The sequence below is a fragment of the Typopeltis vanoorti genome, chromosome 26 (genome assembly GCF_054136105.1).
Source record: "Typopeltis vanoorti isolate ZY-2024b chromosome 26, IOZ_Tvanoo_1.0, whole genome shotgun sequence".
NCBI classification, from domain to species: domain Eukaryota; kingdom Metazoa; phylum Arthropoda; class Arachnida; order Uropygi; family Thelyphonidae; genus Typopeltis; species Typopeltis vanoorti.
Window position 1 is genome coordinate 18,189,837 of NC_143574.1, and position 23,338 is coordinate 18,213,174.

At 33.9% G+C, this 23,338-nt stretch overlaps 1 protein-coding gene across 1 annotated transcript in view; it reads left to right on the plus strand.

Annotated features, from left to right (window-relative positions):
* The window catches only part of LOC150092375 (protein ROP-like), a 255,485-nt gene that overhangs the window by 145,243 nt on the left and 86,904 nt on the right, over positions 1–23,338 (plus strand). Inside the window, exon 10 of the mRNA XM_090414916.1 lies at positions 10,227–10,365. Within this exon, the coding sequence (XP_090271042.1) occupies positions 10,227–10,365 (139 nt within the window). The remainder of the gene's footprint in view (positions 1–10,226; positions 10,366–23,338) is intronic.

Here is a 23,338-nt window from a genome sequence, read left to right on the forward strand (position 1 = left end):
GATATCTAGAGTGCTCAATAAATATCAGCTACTCACCGTATTATTAAACCTTATGTCAAATTGGCAATTCTCATCCATTCACCTAAGGATAAACTCTCTCTTTATCTCATCCAGGAGTTTATGAATTGCCCTATTCTTGTGGACAGACAGGAAGAACTGTTGATATCCACCTTGGTGAACATAAAATACATCCAGCAGTTTCGTTATGACAAGTTGGGTCTAGCAGACCATGCCTTGGATACCACTTCACACAGGATCAATTGAAAGAAAACAAAAGTGCTACACAGAAGTCATAAGTCAGAGAGATTGTTTTTGGAATCAACAGAAGCTTTAAAACATACTTCAAACTTCAAGTATGGCTGTATAAATTTACCAAAAATCTGGGAGACAGTCGTAAGATCTAATTAATATTTGTTTTCTCTCTTTTTCCAACATAGATGGCGCCTAAATAGGACCTTAGTTCCTTGTATTGTCCGTTACTATTTTTTTTAAACTAGTCCCAGTGTTATACCAAATTGTCTTTGTTTCGTGGACCGTGACAAACTGTTTTTGTGCTCTGAAGATGCTGGATATAATACCAGCGAAATATAAGCAAATAAGTTAATAAATATTATTTTCTTATTGTTCTGTGTTGTCATAAATAACATTGTAAAGATGATAGATAACAGGTATTAGCTCTGAAGCACAACATGCATTTTGAGAGATGTTATTGGTCCAGAAGACTTTCTTCTGATGTCTTTCTGCCATAAAAAGAAAACCATGTGAGGTATATGATGCTAGGTTGCTGTTAATTTGCAATGATGATCTATGCAGGAATGGGAGGGGGGGTGTTAAGAGGTTAGCTTTGTTTTTTTAGGCACTGCAGTGGTGGTGTCATTCTATATTTCATGACTTCAGATTTGGACTTGCTGATGGATGTTTTGCATTTATTGCATACTTCAGCATAGCTGAGTATGGAACTTGGAGTTCTTATTACAAGCCACCTGCAGTAAGCTGAGTTTTATACTGCAGTTTCTTTGGTACATCTTCTATTGAACCAAGATTTTACCATTTCTTCTAGATATAATGAGAGATCACCTCTACTCTCTATTACTCAGAGCATAATCTTGTAAAAGTTCCTCTCACAAAGAATACCCTTCCTCAAGCCATTCTGAGCCTTGGCCTTTAACACTGCATATAATCTTCTGTTGAACTAAGCAATTTCAGTGACTTGCTTAGAACAGGTATTTATATCAGAAGAGCAGAAACAATAATCAGACCATGTAAAGTGAGAGTGGAAATTCAGGAGGTTGTCCCACTTAGTGCCTTTGTAGTGCTAAAGGACATGAGGCTCAGAATGGCTGGTGGAAGGGTGTTCTTTGTTGAGAGAGAACTTTCACAAGATTATGATCTGAGTAATAGAGAGTAGAGGTGATCTCTCATTATATCTGGAACTGGTTAAAAGCATATAGGATTATTGGAAGAGTGGAGATAGTTATCTGGAAATTGGGTGGGTAGATGTATAAGCAAAGTACATAAGGTCAGTGTTGTTTGAAATTGGGAGTCAGTGCTATAGGCCAGTGCTTCCCAAACTTATGGATGTAAAGGCCCCTTTTGAAAAATTAAAATATTTCACGGCTCCCATCAAAAAAAATTCATAATACAGACATATATTATTATAATATTTGTTTTTATATTCAATAAGAAACATACACAGTGAAGATTGCAAAAATCAAATGCAAATATTACATTTTTAGCATCTTGCAGACACATTTGGCATAGTCTTAAAACATTTTAAATTTGTTTTCATTATTTCACCCCCTCCCCCAACAAAACTAACAGCCCCCAAGGGGGCCACTTCCCACAGTTTGGGAAGCACTGCTATAGGCATTAAAGACACCTAGGAAGTCATCTTCCTAGGTGTCTTTAACACCTTCCAGGTCAAGCTTCATAAATAGGGAGATGTTTAGTTAGTGGTTTTTAGAATTTGGAGAGTGATAAATATAGCAGGTGAAAGTTACTAAATGTGGCAAGGAGGTTAAAATTAGGCATTCTTTGAAGGTAATCTTGAATCTTACGAAGGCAGATGTGCTACCTTTCTGGCAAAAGGAATCACACAATGTGTAATTTGGATAATGAACATGGAACTGTGGTTGATGTTGCTGCAATTTAGGTTTCTGTCCAAAGTAGGATGTTTGGTCTCTAAATGATGGTGGATGTCATTTATGCCATTGATGTTGGTGAAATTAATGTGAAAATAAGTTTTTTTTTTTTTTTTTTTTGTAGGGATTCTGGCATGTTTTGTGCATTTTGTTAGAACTGTCTCTTTTAAGGAAGATTTGATTGCAGTGATTATCATTGTTGTATGTTTCATTATTGATTATAAATTTGTCAAATGGATGAAGTAGAGACATGCAGTAAGAAGGATAGACTCTTGGACATGGTACCCATACAGAGAATGACCAGTCTCCTTGCTGTAACGTGGCCTCGGTACCTCCCACATGCCAATACTCAGACTCTCTCTCTGGGAATGACCTGGCAAAGTATGTGGCAACAGGATTATGCACCAGCCCAACTGGGTAACTTCCTGACTTTACTGATACATCCTGTTACACCACTGTTTTAATCTTGATGTATCCTTAAAATGGAAGAGGGTTATGGATCTTTAAGTATGTTTAGCATTCAGTTGAAAGTTATCACTCATATTGCATGGAGAAAAGAGGAAAGGGCAGAAACAGGAATCCCTGGTCTGGAAGCAAACATGCCAGACTTGCCTCCAGAAGATGGGGGTTAAGTTGGCAGGGAGAGGCTGTATATTGCACATCACCTACTCTTTAGTGGTCCATTGGAATATGTTATAAAATTTTAATTGTGTTACTATCATATCTATTGAATTTTTCAAGAGAATGGCATCAAGAGATATCAGTGGCTTGAACAGTTTCTCTTGGCAGTATGATTTCTTGATTATTTGTTAAACTCTTTTCTTGGCATATGTGGATGACTTATTTTGCAGTTTTCCCATAAACCGTTTTTTAATCCTACCCACCAAAGAATGTATAAAACTATTGTAATTTAGTACCTTGAGTGCACTTAAACCCTACTCTAGAGATCCAATTTGATTTCTAGAAGGTAAGGTTTCTTAAGTTCATACTGCCTGAAGACATTCACAAATATCTATTACCACAGTGATATTCAAACATATACAAAAATTAGTTGGTGAGTGGAAATGCTATTCACTGACAATCAGGCTTGCAGAGTATGCTTTCATTAATAAAACTCAGAGAAAGTATCATTTCACTTGTTTTTTTTTATAAACTGTTATACATAAAGATATTTAATGAAATTTTTCTGTTATTGGCTTCTTGGAATTATATTTTTAAAATAATTGCTTCTGACATTCATATAACTTTACCATTTTTGTTTTTATATTGCCTTCATTGTTTTTGATGTGCTTTTTTTTTATGCTTCCAAAGCATTTTGCCACCTTCATTTTTTAAATATATATATGTATGTATTCTTTATAAAATTTTCTTATATCCTATACTGTTTAATAGCACATGCCTATTTCCTATATAGAAATTAACAGTAAATATGTTTTGGACTTTGCGAACATTTAAGACTATCTATTCAGCAATTATCGTCAGTGCAAAAGCACCGATTTTTTTTTTTTTTTTTTTTTTCCCTGCAAAATGAGTTGCAGATCCTTTTGGATTTCTTTTATTGGCATGATAATATTATGTTGCATTTTGAACCTGATTAAGGTTTGCATTTTTTTCTGACAGGTTTCCTGCTTTCTGCACTGTCACTAACCCAATCTTGAATTGTTTGAGGTGGTCCTTATCTTTAGTCAACTTGAGAACACTTGACCTTCTTTCTTGTCAAACTGTTTCATCTTCAGTCACATAAAGAATTCATGGTGGACAAAAAGGTTTACATTTGCGATACACTACATCAGTAATTTTGAACACTGAAGGCTTCATTTTATATGACTGATCCATGATAGAGAATATATAATATGTGGAAATACATATCAAAGTGGAAAGAATATATTTTGAATTTATTATGAAACCTTTATTAAGTTTCCTTTCTTAAAATGATTGATCTTCCGCCTTGAGTAAATTTTAAGAGGGTATTCACACATTTTTTAACTTCTAAAATAACCACTTAGCATGGTATTTTTTACTCTCTTTTCCATATGGTTAGAAAGCACATGTTGATATAAAATTACTCAAGGAATTGGTTAATTATTCCTTGATTTCACATAATATGTTGTCAAAGTACCACATTACATGGAATCTCTTTTCCATACATCAATGGGACTTGATGTATGGAAAACATCATCAATTTCCTGATATGTATCCCCAAGGGGTTGTTTAGGTTACTGTGACAGCTCTACATGATTAAGTTTATTATTAATCTCTTATCAACAATTTTCCTCCAAATCAGTCTATTGCTTGAGAACTCTAATACTGTCATATCTAACATTTCATGCATCTAAGGCACTTTTGACTGAATCAATCCACTTAGACGTTGGTCTTCCTCTGGGTCTATTTAAGTGGCCATATCATCTTAGATTACCTCTGCTGACAAATTCTTGAATGCTAATCATGCCAAGTTCCTTTCTAATATCTTCATTTTTAATATGATTCTGCCATTGATGCAAATGGTTCACTCTCCTAATTTTTCTCAGAACATTCATATCTGTGGTCTCTAGTCTTTGATCAAGTTCTAACCCAACTCTCAGATCTATAACTTAAAACTTGTTTGAGTACAACATCATCTGCATAAAGCAAAGAGCTAAGTTTGACATCTCCATTTCTAATATCAGTCCTAATGCCACTTTCTTTCATAATGTGATCCATGTAGATGATGAATGTGTTTTGAAAAAGCTTTTACAAAACTTAAGTACAGATCCTTGTTATATTCCCATGATTTTTCAACTATTTGTCACAAAGTGAAAATCTAATGTTGATGACCTCTATTTGGCCTGAACTCGGCTTGCTCTTCTCCAATTTTCTCTTCCACGATTTTTCTTGGCCTCTTCTCAGGTATGTTTGCATAAATCTTACATGGAACATTTAATAGAGAAATTCTTTTGTAATTCGCTTTTTTATAGATGGGTACTATGAGTTCTCTACCAATCATCAGAAATTCAACCTTCTGACCAGTCCCTCTGAATTATGCAGTTTAGTCACTGCAAAACTTTTATACCTCCATACTTAAGTATTTCTGGTCAAACATCATCTACTCCAGCTGCCTTTTCACATTCCAAGTTTCTGACAGCATTTTTTACCTAAAATATTGATATATACTCCTCTTTGCATTCCTCACAAACATTTTCTAGTACAGTTCTGCTTGGTTCATTTAATAGTATTTTAAAGTAATTACTTCAGACATCTAGAATATCCTTATCTTCAGATTTCATGTCACCTTTATCACCTTGGATTCCTTTTATAGTACTCTTTGCTCCATTTCTAAACTTCTTCAATAGCCTCCAGAATGTTTTGCCACTTTCCTGATATTTATTTTCCATACGCTTACCAAAGTCTTCAAGGTCCACTTTTTCCATGTTCTTTGTCATCTGCTTGTTCTAATGACTCAGAAAATCCCCCCACTTCTTCTTTATAAATACCTTCTGTGGCACCATAGGCACTGCCAGGCATACAGCCTCTGTATTAAAAAATTTTAGATGTAAGAAACTCTTTAAACCAGCACATATATTTTCAAACCTTTTGTTCATATTCAAATCTCATCATCTGCATTTATATGTTAATCTCTGATTAGCAATGGTTCAGTAGCATCTGATTTTTACTAGCATAACTGATATATTACTTTTATTGTGACATCTAGTTTGTTGCCCACATTCTTCTCAGCAGTTGTTTGTTTGCTCCTCAGTTATTTGCATGAATAATATATTTCTTTGTTTGTATTCACTTTCAGACTTTAAACATGTTCATTGACTGCATTTTTAATCTCTAAATACTACAGCCCACTGTTTAACATATATAACATTTAACAAGCATCATTATAAAACTCACTCAATATAAACTCTTGAAAAGTCAACAAAGGTCCCATAGACATAATGCTACATTAAAGGATTTTCATTATAGTAAATGTTAACTGTACTTGATTTTTTTTTTTTTTTTATATACAAATATTCTTGAAAACAGACTGTGCATGGAATTATACTGGAGCATTTGACTCCATATGAGATTATACAATTCCCCTTAGATCATAGCTGTTGATTTGCAGCAATAGTGCAAATAAATCCCATTCAGGCTTATTTCACTTTTCATGACTGCCATTCAATAAACTACACTTTTATATAAACATTCACACAATTCACTCAGTTCACTAGAGTCACGTAAAGCTCAAAACCACATAACTGGGAGGAGACCTCTACGTTGCCTTTAAGGAATGTGGAGAACTGACTAGAACTTCTTAACTAATATCCAACACTCACTTTCACGTGGTGCACTCTGTTAGTAGATATCCACTGGGTATTGAACAAACAATAGGCTGACAATTTTGGACTTAGCTGACTAAATTGTACTCTGTTGGCTTAGTCCTCTGTTGAACAGTGAAAAGGAAACTACTGAAACAAACTTCAACTCAAAAAAAAAAAAAATCCAATGTTATAACAATTGTAGAAACCATCAATATATGGAGTAATAATGGAAGGGAAATCGAACTTATAGAAGAACTGGAAAAGTATACTGTGTGGACAGAATTGGCTTTATTGAAACAAAGAAGACAAAAACAGGTGTGATAATATAACATCCTATACTTATTATTTAGTTGTACTAAATAATAAGTATAGGATGTTATATTTAGGCAGTCATCATAAGGAATGGAAGAAGTATCAATAGCATTCAACACCAAATGTGAAGATGTGGTGATAAAGTTCTTGATTGGAAGGTAATTTCAAGTAGAGTTATTGAGTTTCTGATTGGAGAAATGGACAGCGAAACTTATTTGTGCCTGTAGTCCCACAGAAGGTTCTACTAAGGAAAAAGTAGAGGAATTTTTTTGAGTCATTAGAGCAGACAACCGATAAAGAAAATGGGAAAAGTGGTCCTTATTTTAGATCTGAATAGCAGAGTAAGAGGTGAATCCCATCAGGCATAAAGAAATATTTTGGAAAAATTTGGAGAAAAAGGCAAGGCTAATAATAATGGTAAGTGCCTGCAAGATTTCTGCTTAGAATACAGACTAGTCATTAACACCATATTCCAACATAAAGACATAAACAAGTTCACGTGGAGAGAAGTCACAAGAAATAAGAAAAGCCTCATTGACTATGTTATTGTTGATAGTGACATCTTTATGCTGGGTAAGGATACAAGAGTATACAGAGGATTTTAAATTGGAAGTGATCATCACTTAGTTTTAAGTAGGATAAAAATGAATATCATATTGAAAAGAATAATATGAAAGAAAGCTTTTAAAAATAATTAAATTTGATCAGCTTTTACAGGTAAACTGTAAAAGCTATTCAAACATTATTCATGAAAAAATGAAAACAGTTCAAAAACAAGAACCAAACCTAGGTATCTCAGAGACATACTCCTAGAAACCATTAACTGATTCATGGGGGGGGGGGGGGGGTATGTGGTGAAGTTGACTGCAAGGATAGAAAGATAAGATCATCATTTTAGACACAAGAGTTTGATAGACGGTACTGAAAAAGAAGAAAGCATATCAAAAATTCCTGGTAATAAGTCAACAGATATACTACAACTATACAGAGAAAAATGTAAGAGAGCTAAGCTATGTGTAAAATTAGCTAAACAAAAATCATGGGATGACTTGGTAAGAATAATATAGATGATAAACAGCAGAGGGATGGCCAGATGTTCTGGAGGCTATTGAAAAAGTTTAGAATTGGAGGAGAGAGTACAGTAAAAGAAATCAAAGATGATAAAGGTGACGTTTAAATTGAATATTAGGATATTCTGTATGTCTGGAGTAATTACTTTGGAAGATTGTTAATGAAACCAGCACTGACAGAACTGGATTAATAAAAATAAGCAGTACAACTGCTTATTTCTATTAATTCAGTTGGGGAAAAAAATTCATTTTAAAAGCCAAGTTTTTCACAAGCAGCTTAAAGGGATGTTTGCATAATTTGTTAAAACTTGGTTTGAAATGCACATTTACATTTCTCAAGTGACTCTTAGGCAGAACCATACTCCTCTTTAACATTCACTCCATTTCTTACTTCGACTAAAGGCTATGCATCTAATCTGCATGCAGAAAAGTTGAGAGTATATCTCACAGAATGACTACATGATTACCGTCAAGTTATTAAGCCCTGGCAGGTATATGGCAGCCACTCATACAATATTCACTTTTTTTTTTTTTGAATTGTATTTTTCATCTCTGCTCAGTACATATTGAAGGAAAATGTATATTTAAAGCTGGTATATTTGTGAGCGGTAATTAAATTTCTACTGAAACAAATGTGGTTCACAAGATATTTGAAGACAAAGAGATTTCTCAAATTAGGATAGAATGCGGAAAACCTTTCTGATATTGCTCTAAATTTACCACCAGAAAGATGTTTCTTTCTGGTGGTAAAACAAACACTTACAGAATTCTTTACCAATTCCTACTGAATAGATATGATATAGTAATTGAAAATGGAGAGTTAGTATGATAGTGTAATCACAAGTACAGGCAATCCCTATATAATATTGAAAGTTTATTTTTCACTTGGTTAGACTATAATAAATTTAGTTTAATCCTTTATCGAAGTGTGAGCAAACAAAGTTTGCGCCTGAAAATATCTTCAGGACTGGGGTAAGGTAGTACAACACCGGGAAACTCGTAGCAAAGGTGGACCAAGCTAACATCATTCCTATCTCAATATCTCCAATAATGTAAAACATCTCCTTGCGGATATGTATAATGTTATGCATTAAGGGAAGGGCCACAACCCAGACTAGTTTCGATCTTTATTGAGGTCTCTTCTCTGGGAGCCAGGCCCAGAAGTGGAGATACCAGGCAGAGGCAATGGCAGGGTCATCTTTACCTATAGGAGTTGCCTTATAGGTCCACCTTTGCTACGAGTTGCCCGGTGTTGTACTACCTTACCCCAGTCCTGAAGATATTTTCAGGCGCAAACTTTGTTTGCTCAAACTTGGATAAAGGATTAGACTAAATTTATTATTCCCTATATAATATGGTACTTCTATAACATGGCATTTTTGAATTTTTGTTGGAAAAACTATATCCAACAAAAATGTTGGATATAGTTTTTCAACATTTCCATTTCTTTTTTGTGAATCCCTGCTGTTGACTCACTAGACATTATGCAAAGAAAAAAAAAATGATAGGGAAATTTACATATTTTATTTTGTTGGGAAATCTCTGTGTTAGTTTCTGTGCTAGTGAACATGGGCTTGTTTGAGACCATTAAAAATTGCAACTTTGAAGAATTGCAGCTCATGACTTTTAAGGGTTTTTTTGTAAGATTATTTTGGTTTTTATTTGATATAAATTTTTCTGGGTATGTATTACTAAACTTTGTTTTTAAGAACTGAACTGGAATAATTTCTTTATTGTAAATTAAGTTCCAGCGTATAACGAAATCCGGACATTAAAGAAAAATGAATAGAAAATTAGAACTGGTGTTGCTGCAGGATCTTTCATTTCTGCAAATATGACAGCATATCCTAATCACTAATAACGTAAAATAGAATGGTTTCTAAATTATCAATTATTACTATTTTTAATGAAATTTAAGTTTTTGATAATTATAAAAATTAAATAGTGCATTTTTGTTAGCTTCTGTAACATAATCTTTGTATTTATTCTTAGTCCTATATAATAACAGTTTTGCACTACACAAGACTTTATAGGAACCTAACTACTGTGTTATAGGAGGGTTACCTGCACTCTTTTCAGAATGTGGTGTTTTTAAGTGAATCTCACCCATGAGAGGTAACATATACTATATTAGTATCATAGATGGGCTGAGGCTTAGTGAACCCTGTTAAAAACCCTGTTCTTAGACACCAATCATGGAACTTTTTTTTTTCAAACCCTTCAGGTCTCAAATAAGGTGGGGGTTCTACACCCTACTTTTGCAGAGGCTGTCTGCTCAGCCAAACATTGTTTTTGTATGTATTTATATGCATTCTATGTATATGTTGCTGACTTCATGCATGCTTATGTTTGCAGTAACATTATGATTAAATTAATTTTCGCATAAAAATAAGCTTTCTTTTTATTTCTATGAATAGGATTTGGCAATGGGTACTGATGCAGAAGGTGAGAAGATTAAAGATCCAATGAGGAATATTGTTCCAATACTTTTAGATACTACTGTTAGTACCGCAGACAAGATCCGTATCATTCTGCTTTATATCCTCTCAAGGAATGGTAAGTGTATTACATCACTGTTTACCTAAAAACAAATCTTGTCTAAAACAGAAAGCCAAAAGATGAAGATGGCACAGAATTTTTAAATGCAGTCACTTATCAATAGATAATAACAAAAAATATATATTGATATATTTTTTCAGCAGCTTCTTCCAAACACCAATCCTACATTCCTTTTTCACCTCACTCCATGCTGTATTTGGAAGATATTACATTACCTCTAAAAGTCTGAAGATTTCTCACTCAGCAGCAGTAACCTGAGCAAAAGTATTTCTTAAATAATATGCCTTGGAGGTAGCAATAACAGCCAGGTCTATGGCATGCAGGAGTGACATGGTATTTGGTTAACTTGTTAATGGGATAACCATTTTGAGTATGAATGGTCATAAAACGCATACTATGTAAGCAGAGGACTGACTATAGAAAAACCATAATGCAGAAATATAGCATGTTGGGAAAACCATTGGAGGAGTCATTGAAAGAGAGATTCTGTTAAGTGAATAGAAGGTATAATCTTGCATTCGAAGAACAAATTTTATTCTATCTTCTCAATCTGCTGATTGGTCTCTATATAAATTATACATTTTTGGTCGTTTTAGAATAGAAATACAATTTTATTAATACAGACCAGTTTACAATAAAAACATTTATTCAAACCTACCAGTTTCGCCAGCAAACTGGTAGGTTTGAATAAATGTTTTTATTGTAAACTGGTCTGTATTAATAAAATTGTATTCAAATTTATAATAATTTCTGGATATTTGACCTGAAAAGACAAACTTTACAAAACAGGTTGAAGGGACTGATAGACTCGCCTCTTTCAGCGAATATGACTAATATTTATTTGGAACATCTTGAAAAAAAGAGTACCATCATTGTAGTATTATCATATCCTGTACATCCCTTGAGGATACATGTCAGGAATTTGATGATGAAAAAAAGAGTCTTAACTCTTGATCCTAAACATTCTCTTTGGCTACACCATGTAGATGACATTTTTGCTTAGTAGATTGACATATAATTTGAACTCCTTTCCTTTTTACATAAAATTTATATCTTCGAATCAAATTTCTTTTAGAGAAGAATTGTGAGGAGGAACATCTTTTGTGAATATGATAGATTACTTTCAACTTCTGGGTGCCATAAACCAACTTTTACAGGTTACTATATTCCTATTTGATCAATACACCATTTTGCCCATTGTAGAAATATGGAATTAATTAAAACCTTGGTATCTATGTCACATAAAATTTGCTCTTCAGAAGTATCTCTTCAAAAGCAGTTGGAAACCATCAAATAAATAGACTTATTACATGGTTATGGCCCAAGAATTATATGTAAAATCATTAACAGTTTCCTCTTGACTTCTTCCATAGGAGGAAGAAGTCCACAGAACTCCTGTTCCTTATGTTAACCCTTAATTAGTCACATGGGGCTATATGACCCCAAAATTAAAGTTATATTTCTTTGATTTCTCAATATTTCTCATGAAATGTTTTTATTTATTATAAGATTATGTTTAGTAAAATGAAATAAACAAATCATTAATATTGCTTTATTTTTATATTAATTATTAACATTTTTATATTCAGTCTTAATTTTTTGTGCAATGATTGCATCTTAGTAAAGAATGCTCATTGCAACAAAAGCTCAGACATTTTTCACACTTTGACCTTATTTTATGATCCTTCGATCTTGCACAGTGGTTCTGGGAATATTTAGAAGTTCTTAGTTCTGGTTGTGGAGCTTCTCGAATAACCAAGTTTTCTGGTAGCTTTTTCTGGATGTCCCTTGTCAATTCCATGGACAATTTCTTTAGAAAGGCCCGTCTGCTCATTTTAGAATTCTTAGGTAGTCCAAAATTATACAGAACATATACATTTATTGCAGATACATTCAAGAAATGGAAGAACAGCATCAGTGGCCATCTTTTAGTGTGTCTTCCAAGGTTATACGTCATACACATCTTATCGCATGTATCAACACCCCTTTTGTAATATAAAATTTTATTATTTCAGACTTATTCATGCTTATTTTCAGGATATTCTTCATCAATTTCATTGGGATTATGCATGGAAGAAATTAAAATTATAGCTTTGGACGTTTTGGGCACGTAAGATGTCATAGTCAATTTTCTGGTGAAACCAATTAAACTGCTGTGTGGTTCTCATGTTTTATTGGATTGAAACGGGAGTGGTATTTCTTTTTAATATTTGTGTAGCATACCCACCAAAGTCAGTTTGTGGTCTTTGAGCAAAGATAATGCCAGTATATTTACCAATTATCAACTGTGATGGGTGTAATCAGTCTCTTGACTATTGCTTCTGCCTAGTTTTCCATCTTGATGGGTCCATCAGGTTGAGTGCCAACATAAATTTCAAATGTAAAAAGAAAATTCATTTTTACATCCACCATAGCAAAAACTTTTAGCCCATATTTGTTTCGACTTATTTGGCAGATACTGGCAAAAAGCACATTTGCCACGAAAAGCAACTAATTGTTCATCGATTGTCAAAAACTTGGGTGGACAATATAATTTTTTATAATTTTCTGAAAGCAGTGTAGCCAGTTTGCAAAATGGAGCCAACCTGTCATGTGCTTTTTGTGATTCTCGGTCATGGATATCGTCAAGCCACAGAACTCTGAAAATAAATAAGAATCGTTGTTGTGACATAGTCATACGAAACAGTGCTACCCCTGTACCATCAGTAGCCCACAATATTATAAATAAAACAGCTCAAAAATGCTTTGATTTATTTTGGTAATGGCAAACTCAGTGTCAACAAATGTAATAATTGTGACTAGAACAAGAAAATATACATAAAAGTACAAATTCAAAAAAATATAACTCGAAAAATACATAAATAGTCTCGGGGTAAGAATGTCAGAAATCACTCCTTACTCCACAAGTGATTGCGCCGAAGCCTGGCACGCAATTGATTCGCTGTGGGGCAGTAAGAAATTTGGCTACTCAAAATTGCAAGAAAAATGCCTCGTATTTGTCAGAAATCGAACTTGAATGATGGCTGGTGTCAAATAAACCCCATGTGACTAATTAAAGGTTAAAAGGCATTTCTGGACAACTGGCAATTGTTTTGAAGAAATTCCTACTCATCACCACTTTCAACTCCATGAACGAAATTTGAAACCTCTTACTTTCTCCAAAAGAGAAATGTTTGCTACCTGTTACCTGTATTTACCAAGTACTGTGTTCTTGCAACTTGTCTTATTTTGTGTTGTCAAGTGAGAAGATCAGTCAAAAATGTATTTAAACATCAGAATCATATCTATCTTATCAAGCCTCATATACCTGGTTTAGCTCAAGATGGTATTCGCAACACTAGCCTTGAGATTCAATAGCATAACATCAAACTTATGCATAACTATACATTTACATTTGAATTTTTATTCAAATGGAGTTCTGAAACATTGCTCCATTGCCCTAACTTAAAAAAATCATAATTATTCCCTTTCTCTTTCAAATGGTTTGGGAAATTGTTATCCTCATTTGCATTATGTTTTTTTTTTTTTTTTTTTTAAATATATATACACATTTCACAGTAGTGTTCTACATGACTGCAAGCTTAGAAAAATTTTGTTGGAAATCAAGTCTGTTTCTATCCTTTTATGTTTAGATTTCTATTATTGTTCTTCAGCTCACACTGATAATTTTTACTGTGGCATATGTGCTTATGATTAAAAACAGTTGGAAGAATACGATCAGGATCAGATGACTTTTTTCCCAAGCTGTTAAGGATGCTTGTTCATTTGGAGGACTTGAAGAAACATGAAGATAAACTGTTCTTCATATTGTTGGTGATAATTTATCATGGTCATCTATGCAGAGTTAGAGGAGAATAATGCCAGTTGGTCAGGCTTAGTCAGACTCTTTCACTTTTCCTCCAGCAATATTTTTTGAGTTCACAGTTTATCTGGATTACATATTCATATTTGATTATTTTTAAGACTTTCATATATGGTTTTTCTTTTCAATAGGTAAGAGTCATTTTTATAGAGTATATTAATAATATTAAAAAAAAACTTTTTATTTAATCGTCCTGAAAAGCCAAATGATTATCACTTCCTATTTGGAAGTCTCTGCATGCTCTTATATTCTGAACAAGTTTGAAGATATCATCAACAATGACATAATCATCGAGACTTGTGTGCATTCTCCATGTGAATTTATAAACATTCTTATGTTGAAATAGGATATTAGTAATGACTAGTCCATGTCCTGAACATAAATTCTGCATGTGCTTCATAATTTTGTTTTTTGCTCTTCAAATTTTGCCAAAACATTTCTGTATGTCTGTTATTCATTTCCTAGTCTGCTGTTTAGAACCGCAACAAGAATTAACTTTTTCTTGAATTAATGATTTAAGAAATTCCTTTACTTCATCCCTATGCTATCAGAAGCACAAATATCTTATTTGTCCAATTATGAAATGTGCTTATATCACTTTATTTGAAATTGCCTGCCACGTGAAAGTTTATATTCATGTTTAGTGTTAAATACTTCTTCCCTTACATAATTGCTGTTATCTCTTTTTTCAAGAGAAAGAAAATACTTTCTTCTCAAAGTGGAGGGACTGTCAGTTCGGTTTGTTTATATAGTTGCTTAGGATGTGTGCTGTACATTTCATTCTTATTTTTTTATATTCCCAGTTTCTTGCTGTTCAAAATTAGAATTAATATTATATTAAGGAAGGATAACATGCATCCTTTTTTTTGGAAAAGACCTGAATTTCCATTCTTGTAACACTGAAGTGAATTAGGCTCATTCATAGAACACGGGAGGTGAGTGGCTAAATCATCTCCTAATTAATGCACCTGACATTTTTATGAATATTCTGCATTGCTGATATTCCTCAGTTTTCTCTGCCACAAACAACTTGACAAGTCATCAAATATCATAAACTAGTAAATAATAATATTTGGTTAACCGATCAAGTGTTGATCAATTTTATTAATTAACTGAACCAACTAGTTTCGCCACACGTATCTGTTGGCTTCTTCAGGGCACTTACATATAGGTTTAAACACTCTCACAATTATGCGTAACTGCAAAACTGACAAGAATAAAAACTGACTAGAATAATTACAAATAAAATAGTATCGAACGTGAGTGAAACACGTATCGCGTGTACAAGATCAGCTAGCTGTTGCTGAGGAACCTTCTGTAGTTTGTATTAAAGTTCATTTCTTCCGTTTTAAAGCTCTGATTAGGGTTTTCCATATCTCTGGCAGTATTAGGCCTTGATTTCTGTTAAGGTTCACAGTAGAATGGGCGACTGTGGTTGCTTCTTTGAACATTCTTGAATGGTAATCTTCCTCTAAGTAAGGGGGAACAGCTTTTGTCCCACTCGATGACATGGTTAGTTGTGGAGAAATGAGACGATAGGCCAGAAATGTCCTGTCTGTTGTTTTTGACATAGCCAATGTGCTCCTTTTGCCTGATTTCGAGGTTTCTCGAAGTCTGTCCGATGTAATTAGAGCCACATGAGCATGGAATATTATAGACTCCAGCATATTTGTAGAAAGGATGGTTGTCTTTTGGAGATCTTAGTAGTTTACGAATAGTATCTATAGGCTGAAATGCTACTCTTATTTTGTGTTGTTTGAGGAGATTGGCGAGCTTGTTGGAGATGCCACTTACATACGGAATTGCAATCGTTTTTATATATTGAATCTCTTCTTGTTCTCTTTGTGGTGGTTCAGAGAAAAGGATTTTATTGACTAGTCTTCTTGGATAGCCGTTCAAGTACAGATTGTTGGAAATAAATTTTAACTCATCTTGAAAGGTCTTGTTGTCCGTTGAGATGCAAATAGCTCTTTTCTTTAATATGTGTATAATGCAGAGTTTATGTGATATGTGGTGAGAAGAGTTAAAATGTAGGTAGCGACTTGTATTGGTCGGTTTTCTGTACACTGATAGATTTAAACTGCCATCAGTTTGTTTTTTGATTAAGATGTCTAAAAACGGAAGTTGTTTTTCTCTTTCAAGTTCCAGAGTGAATTTAATAGAATGATGGAAAGCGTTGATCTTTTTGAGAAAATCATATATGTCATCTTTGTTATTGTTCCATATGATGAAGATATCGTCCACATATCTAAACCAAATTTTAGGTCTAGGAAAAATTTGTGATAGGATTTTGTTTTCTAATCTTCCATAAAGAGATCAGCACATGAAGGTGAGAGTGGGCTTCCCATTGCCAAGCCTGTTAACTGTTGATAGTTTTTTTTTTTGTGTGCTGACCTCTTTATGGAAGACTTAGAAAACAAAATCCTATCACAAATTTTTCCTAGACCTAAAATTTGGTTTAGATATGTGGACGATATCTTCATCATATGGAACAATAACAAAGATGACATATATGATTTTCTCAAAAAGATCAACGCTTTCCATCATTCTATTAAATTCACTCTGGAACTTGAAAGAGAAAAACAACTTCCGTCTTTAGACATCTTAATCAAAAAACAAACTGATGGCAGTTTAAATCTATCAGTGTACAGAAAACCGACCAATACAGGTCGCTACCTACATTTTAACTCCTCTCACCACATATCACATAAACTCAGCATTATACACATATTAAAGAAAAGAGCTATTTGCATCTCAACGGACAACAAGACCCTTCAAGATGAGTTAAAATTTATTTCCAACAATCTGTACTTGAACGGCTATCCAAGAAGACTAGTCAATAAAATCCTTTTCTCTGAACCACCACAAAGAGAACAAGAAGAGATTCAATATATAAAAACGATTGCAATTCCGTATGTAAGTGGCATCTCCAACAAGCTTTCCAATCTCCTCAAACAACACAAAATAAGAGTAGCATTTCAGCCTATAGATACTATTCGTAAACTACTAAGATCTCCAAAAGACAACCATCCTTTCTACAAATATGCTGGAGTTTATAATATTCCATGCTCATGTGGCTCTAATTACATCGGACAGACTTCGAGAAACCTCGAAATCAGGCAAAAGGAGCACATTGGCTATGTCAAAAACAACAGACAGGACATTTCTGGCCTATTGTCTCATTTCTCCACAACTAACCATGTCATCGAGTGGGACAAAAGCTGTTCCCCTTACTTAGAGGAAGATTACCATTCAAGAATGTTCAAAGAAGCAGCCACAGTCGCCCGTTCTACTGTGAACCTTAACAGAAATCAAGGCCTAATACTGCCAGAGATATGGAAAACCCTAATCAGAGCCTTAAAAACGGAAGAAATGAACTTGAATACAAACTACAGAAGGTTCCTCAGCAACAGCTAGCTGATCTTGTACACGCGATACGTGTTTCACTCACGTTCGATACTATTTTATTTGTAATTATTCTAGTCAGTTTTTATTCTTGTCAGTTTTGCAGTTACGCATAATTGTGAGAGTGTTTAAACCTATATGTAAGTGTCCTGAAAAAGCCAACAGATACGTGTGGCGAAACTAGTTGGTTCAGTTAATTAATAAAATTGATCAACACTTGATCGGTTAACCAAATATTATTATTTACTAATTTATGATCAAGAAAACAACCTTCATGATGAAATATCATAAACATTTTGATCTGGTTTTTTTTACTAACATAAAATTAAAACTTCACATTCTTGAACTTCATCTGCAGAAAAAATAGTTTTTCATAATAAATATCTTTAGTAAGAAAAGAATAAAAAATGTATTCTTCTGAAATAGATTTAATTACCAAACGTGAATAAAATTAAGTACAAGAATTTTTTCAAGCTTGGTCTTTAAATGAATAATTTCAGTTTAATGCTTATTAACAAAACCTGACAGATACTTCAGTAGGTCTAAGGCACAGACAGCCTTTTTTACATTTCTCTTATATTAATGAATTTCTTTATTACCATAGATGTGCCTATTCTGATTTTAAGTATCAAGCTGAAATTACACATTCTGAAATATTCTGTTGAAGAATTTCTTGTTTTGCTTACTGTATCATCAGAATTAAAAGCTGACAACTCCAGCTTTCTATATTATGCTATTATTTTTTTGCTTCTTTCAATATGATTTTAACATTTAACTTTTATAACTGATGCCGTTACAAAATTGGTATATACAGCAATTCTTTTGTGTTTTGTTTTTGTTATTATCTCATTATATGACTCATAGTCTGTTTTATAGAATAGGGAAGTGTAAATCTTGCCCAGAGAGAACTTTCTTAGCATATTTGCAAAAATAAAAAATAAAATAAATAAATAAATAAAAAAACACCAGAATCACAGTATTACTAAATTGTGAACAGAAAATGGAAATTAGTGCACTTAAGCACAGTTTCCCCCACTTGATGCAATTTTTGTATTGAACATTTAAAACCAAATCCCTCAACATAGTTACACTCAAACCTGTAGTCTGGCTGCACTGTATTCGTGGGTTTGTCAGATGTGCTTTTAGTGCATTTAAATAGTCAGCATCCCAAAACATTTTACTGTAGGAAAAAAATGAAATAACTATCTGCCATTCTTAGACCTTAGTACATATCTTTGTAATGTTTTCATATCATTTTCTGTTTATAGAAAATCAACCCACTCTGCCCATTTCATTGATACAATATCATTAAAACATAAACATAAGGCCCCTTTGCTAAGTCCAGTGACACATCATTTGCTACAAAAGTCACTGTACTTTTGCCACTAAAGCACACTGAATTTAGTAGCAAATGTGAGCAGAAAATAGAAATTAGTGCACCTATGGTCTGGCTGCACTATTTTGATGTGAAAAATTATTCTAAAAAAGTTTTGAAGAGAGAAGAGTTGAGTGATCTCTGTGTATTGTCACTAAAAAAATATTTTGAAATGCCCTAGCCAGCTATGGATAAGATTTTATCATTTATATATATATTTATATAAGTGTGTGTATATATATATATATAGTGAAACCTGTGTATCCATAGCTATAGAATAACACATTCCACAGTAAATAAATTTTTTTTATTACATATTTTGTCTTATGTGTCATAAGACATCATCAGTACAACTAACAAACAACAATAGGAATTGAATTCAAAAAAACAGTAGTGAGCATGCCTAAATTGGAATTCCTCTATGTATATGTGTTCTTTCTATCTATACTCCATCTATGCATATTTATGGATTAAAAACTACTGGGCTGAAATTAAAATTATTTAAATTAAAATATAGCAGATCATCATCATCAAACTCCTGACATGTACCCTCAAGCGGTGTACAGGATATGATAGTACTACATTAAAAAAATTACATCATTGCTAACTTCCTATCTACAATTTTCATCCAGATCAGTCTGTTACTTATCAAGACTCCAACATCATTATCAGATCTTATATTTCTATCGTCTAAGGCACTTTGTACTATATCAATCCACCTATTGGTCTTCCTCTGGTTCGTTTTCCTGCCAACCTGGCAGAGAACACTTGTTTTGCTAATCTTTCCTCCCCCATTCTGTTCATGTGACCATACCACCTGAGATTAGCTCTGCTAACACATTCCTGGATGCTGAAAATGTCAGGTTCTTTCCTAATATCCTCGTTTTTAATATGATATTGCCATTGATGCCATCTGTTCATGCCTCTAATCTTTCTCAGGACTCTCGTATCTGCGGTCTCTAGTCTTTGGTCAAGTGTTTTACTTCAGACCCAGCTCTCAGATCCATAAATTAAAACTGGTTTGAACACAGTCTTGTATACAGATAATTTAGTGTTCTGACTAATTTCTCTCTTATTCCATATGAATTTATTCAATTGACTTCCTACAATACCAGCTTTGTTGATTCTGTTGTTTATGTCCATATTTAATTTACCATCTTCACTAAAAATCGTGCCTATGTAGCTGAAATGTTTTACTTGTTCCACAGGTCCCCATTCAAAACACATTTGACATTTTCAACAATTCTACCTATTTTCATTGTCTTTGTCTTTTTATTGCTGACCTTCATACCATATCTATTACAACAGTTATTCAATTTAGTCAGATAATCTTGCAAACTTGTAGCGGATTTATTTAGCAGTATAACATTGTCCGCATAAAGCAAACCGCTGACATTAACATCTCCAATTCTGATATAATGTTTAATACCACTTTCCATCATAATGTGATCCATATAGATAATGAATAACAGAGGGGATAATGTACATCCTTGTCTCACACCAGATTTAACATTAAACCATCTTCCTGTACTTCCTTCAATTCTAACTGCTGACTTACAACTCAAATAAAGACTAAGTATTGCTTGATATAATTGCCCCATTGACGCTATATAACTGTAGCGTATTGAATAACTTCTCTCTTGGCACCTTGTTATATGCCTTTTCCAGATTGACAAAACTTAAATACATATCTTTGTTATATTCCCATGATTTCTCCACTATTTGTCGTAAAGTGAAGATCTGATCCTGACAGCCTCTATTTGCCTGAATCCAGCTTGTTCCTCACCAAGCTTCTCTTCCATAATCCTCAACTGTTTCTCAAGTATACTGGCATAAATCTTACCAGGAACACTCAGTAGAGAAATACCTCTGTAATTCTCACAATCACTTTTATTTCCCTTTTTATATATGGATTCTATTAGAGCTCTACTCCAATCATCAGAAATTCGTCCCTCTGTTGTCCAGGCCTTCTGATTATTGCAGTGCAGCCACTGTAAGACTTTTATACCACCATACTTCAGCATTTCTAGTCGAATATCATCTATTCCTGCTGCCTTTTCACATTTCAAGCATTTGATATCCATCAAAGGCAGCAGTAACACGTATCCATACTTGAATGTGGATACATATCCATATTCAAGTATGGATATGTATTCCTGATATGCCTGTTGAGTGTTTTTTACCAATGTAATATCACTGCTTGTTTCATTTAGCAATTTTTCAAAGTAATTACTCCATACTTCAAGGATATCTTTTTCTCCCATTTTCATGTCACCTTTATCATCTCTAACTCCTTTTACAGCACTATTTCCTCCATTCCTAAGCTTCTTCAACAACCTCCAGAATATCTTACCACCCTCTTGATATTTATATTTCTATGTTCTTGCCAAAGTCCTCCCATGACTTTTGTTTAGCTAGTTTCATTCAGTGTTTAGCTTTCTTACATTGGTCTCTGTATTCTCTAAGAACACAAGCTGACTTATTTGCCAAGAACTTTTGATATGCTTTCTTCTTTTCCTTCACTTCCTCTTTACTTCCTGTGTCCACCATGGAGTTCTGATTTTTCTATCCTTGCAGACAACCTCACCACATGCCTCTCTGGCTGAATCAATCGGGGTTTTCTTCAAGGTTTGCCACTGAATCTCCAAAGTTTGGTTCCTGTTCTCAAATTCTTTCATTTTTCCTTCAATAATCTTTGTGCATTTTAATCTACAGTTCACATCTGAGAGCTGCTCAACTTTTATTCGATTTAAAACTTTCTTACATGTCATTCTTTTCAATATGAAATTCAATTTTATCCTGCGCAAGACTGAATAGTGATCGCTTCCAATTTCAAATACTCTTACACGCTGGTGTCCTGGACCAGGGAGAAAACATCACTATCAACAATAACATAGTCAATGAGACTTTTCTTATTCCTGGCCTCTTCTCTCCGTGTGAATTTGTTCACATTTTTATGTTGGAACATAGTGTTAGTAATAACCAGTCCATGTTTCCTGAGCAGAAATCCAACAGGTATTTGCCATTATTAGCTTTTGCTCTTTTCTCTAAATTTTCCCAAAACATTTTTGTATGTCTGACAGTCACTTCCTACTCTGCTATTTAGATCCCCAACAATGACCAACTTTTCCTTTTTCATTATGTCAGTGGCTTTCTCTAGAGCCTCAAAAAATTCTTCCGCTTCTACCTTAATAGAGCCTTCTGTGGGACCATAGGCACAATTGTCTCATTGTCCATTTCCCCATTCTGATATTTGCCTACATCACTCTACTTGACACTGCCTGCCATTCAAGAAGATGAGCCTCATATTTTGTGTTGAATACTATGGTTAATTCTTCTTTTCCTTGATTGTCATTGCCTGAATATAGAAAGATCTTACCAATTTTTGTCTTTTTTGTTTCGGTCATCCCTATTATGTTGATCTGGTACTTATCTAATTCCTCAGCTAGCTCCATTTCTTTGCCATTCAGGCTTCTTATGTTGATAGTACCGATTAAGTCTGGTGATGTTGAGTTGGGGTGTGCTTTCAGATTTGTTCCAGTAGCTGACTTTTCGCTCTTTGTTTTCGTCTCTGTTGTTTTCTCCAGGAAACCTCTGGTTCCCTGGAGAAAACAACAGAGACCTTGTTTAACCAGCAATGCCCCAGATGGCATGAAATTTTGTCATGTTGCACCATTATTTTGTATATTGGTTTAAGCCAATAAGAATAAAATTTGGTCAGCTAATCCTAAATTGGCAGCCCATCCTCGTTTGTTCAGTATCCAGGTAGATACCCAACAGGGTGCACCACAAGAAGGTGAGAATTGGACATTAGGTCAGAAGCCGTTCGGTTCTCCTCTTTCCTTTAAAGGCTATATGGAGGTCTCCTCTCAGTTATACAGCTTTGACCCTTAAGCACCCCAATAAAGCAGATAAATTATTGAATACAATTGAGGATAACAATTTCCAAACATTTGAATTCTGAGACAGTCATTTCAATTAAGATTAGGTCTATGAAGTAAGGCTTCATCACTTTCTTTATATAACCATTCATGTTTATATGTGAATCTATGTAGTAACTTGGCATTTTGCCATTGGATCCCCTGGTAAGCATTTTTGATTCCATGTTGTGCAAGGCTAGATTTGTGAGGTTTGATAAGGTGGATGTGGTCTTGATGTTTATAAATCTTGCTGTTTGTCCATAATAAGACAAGTTACATGAACACGGTACTTGGTATATGCCACGTAGCAAGTTGTGAATTTGGTTGATGGGTTTGTAGGTAGCGTGAGTTGATATTTTCTCATAATTTTTCCCACATGTTCAGAAATGCCTTTAATATATGGAATGG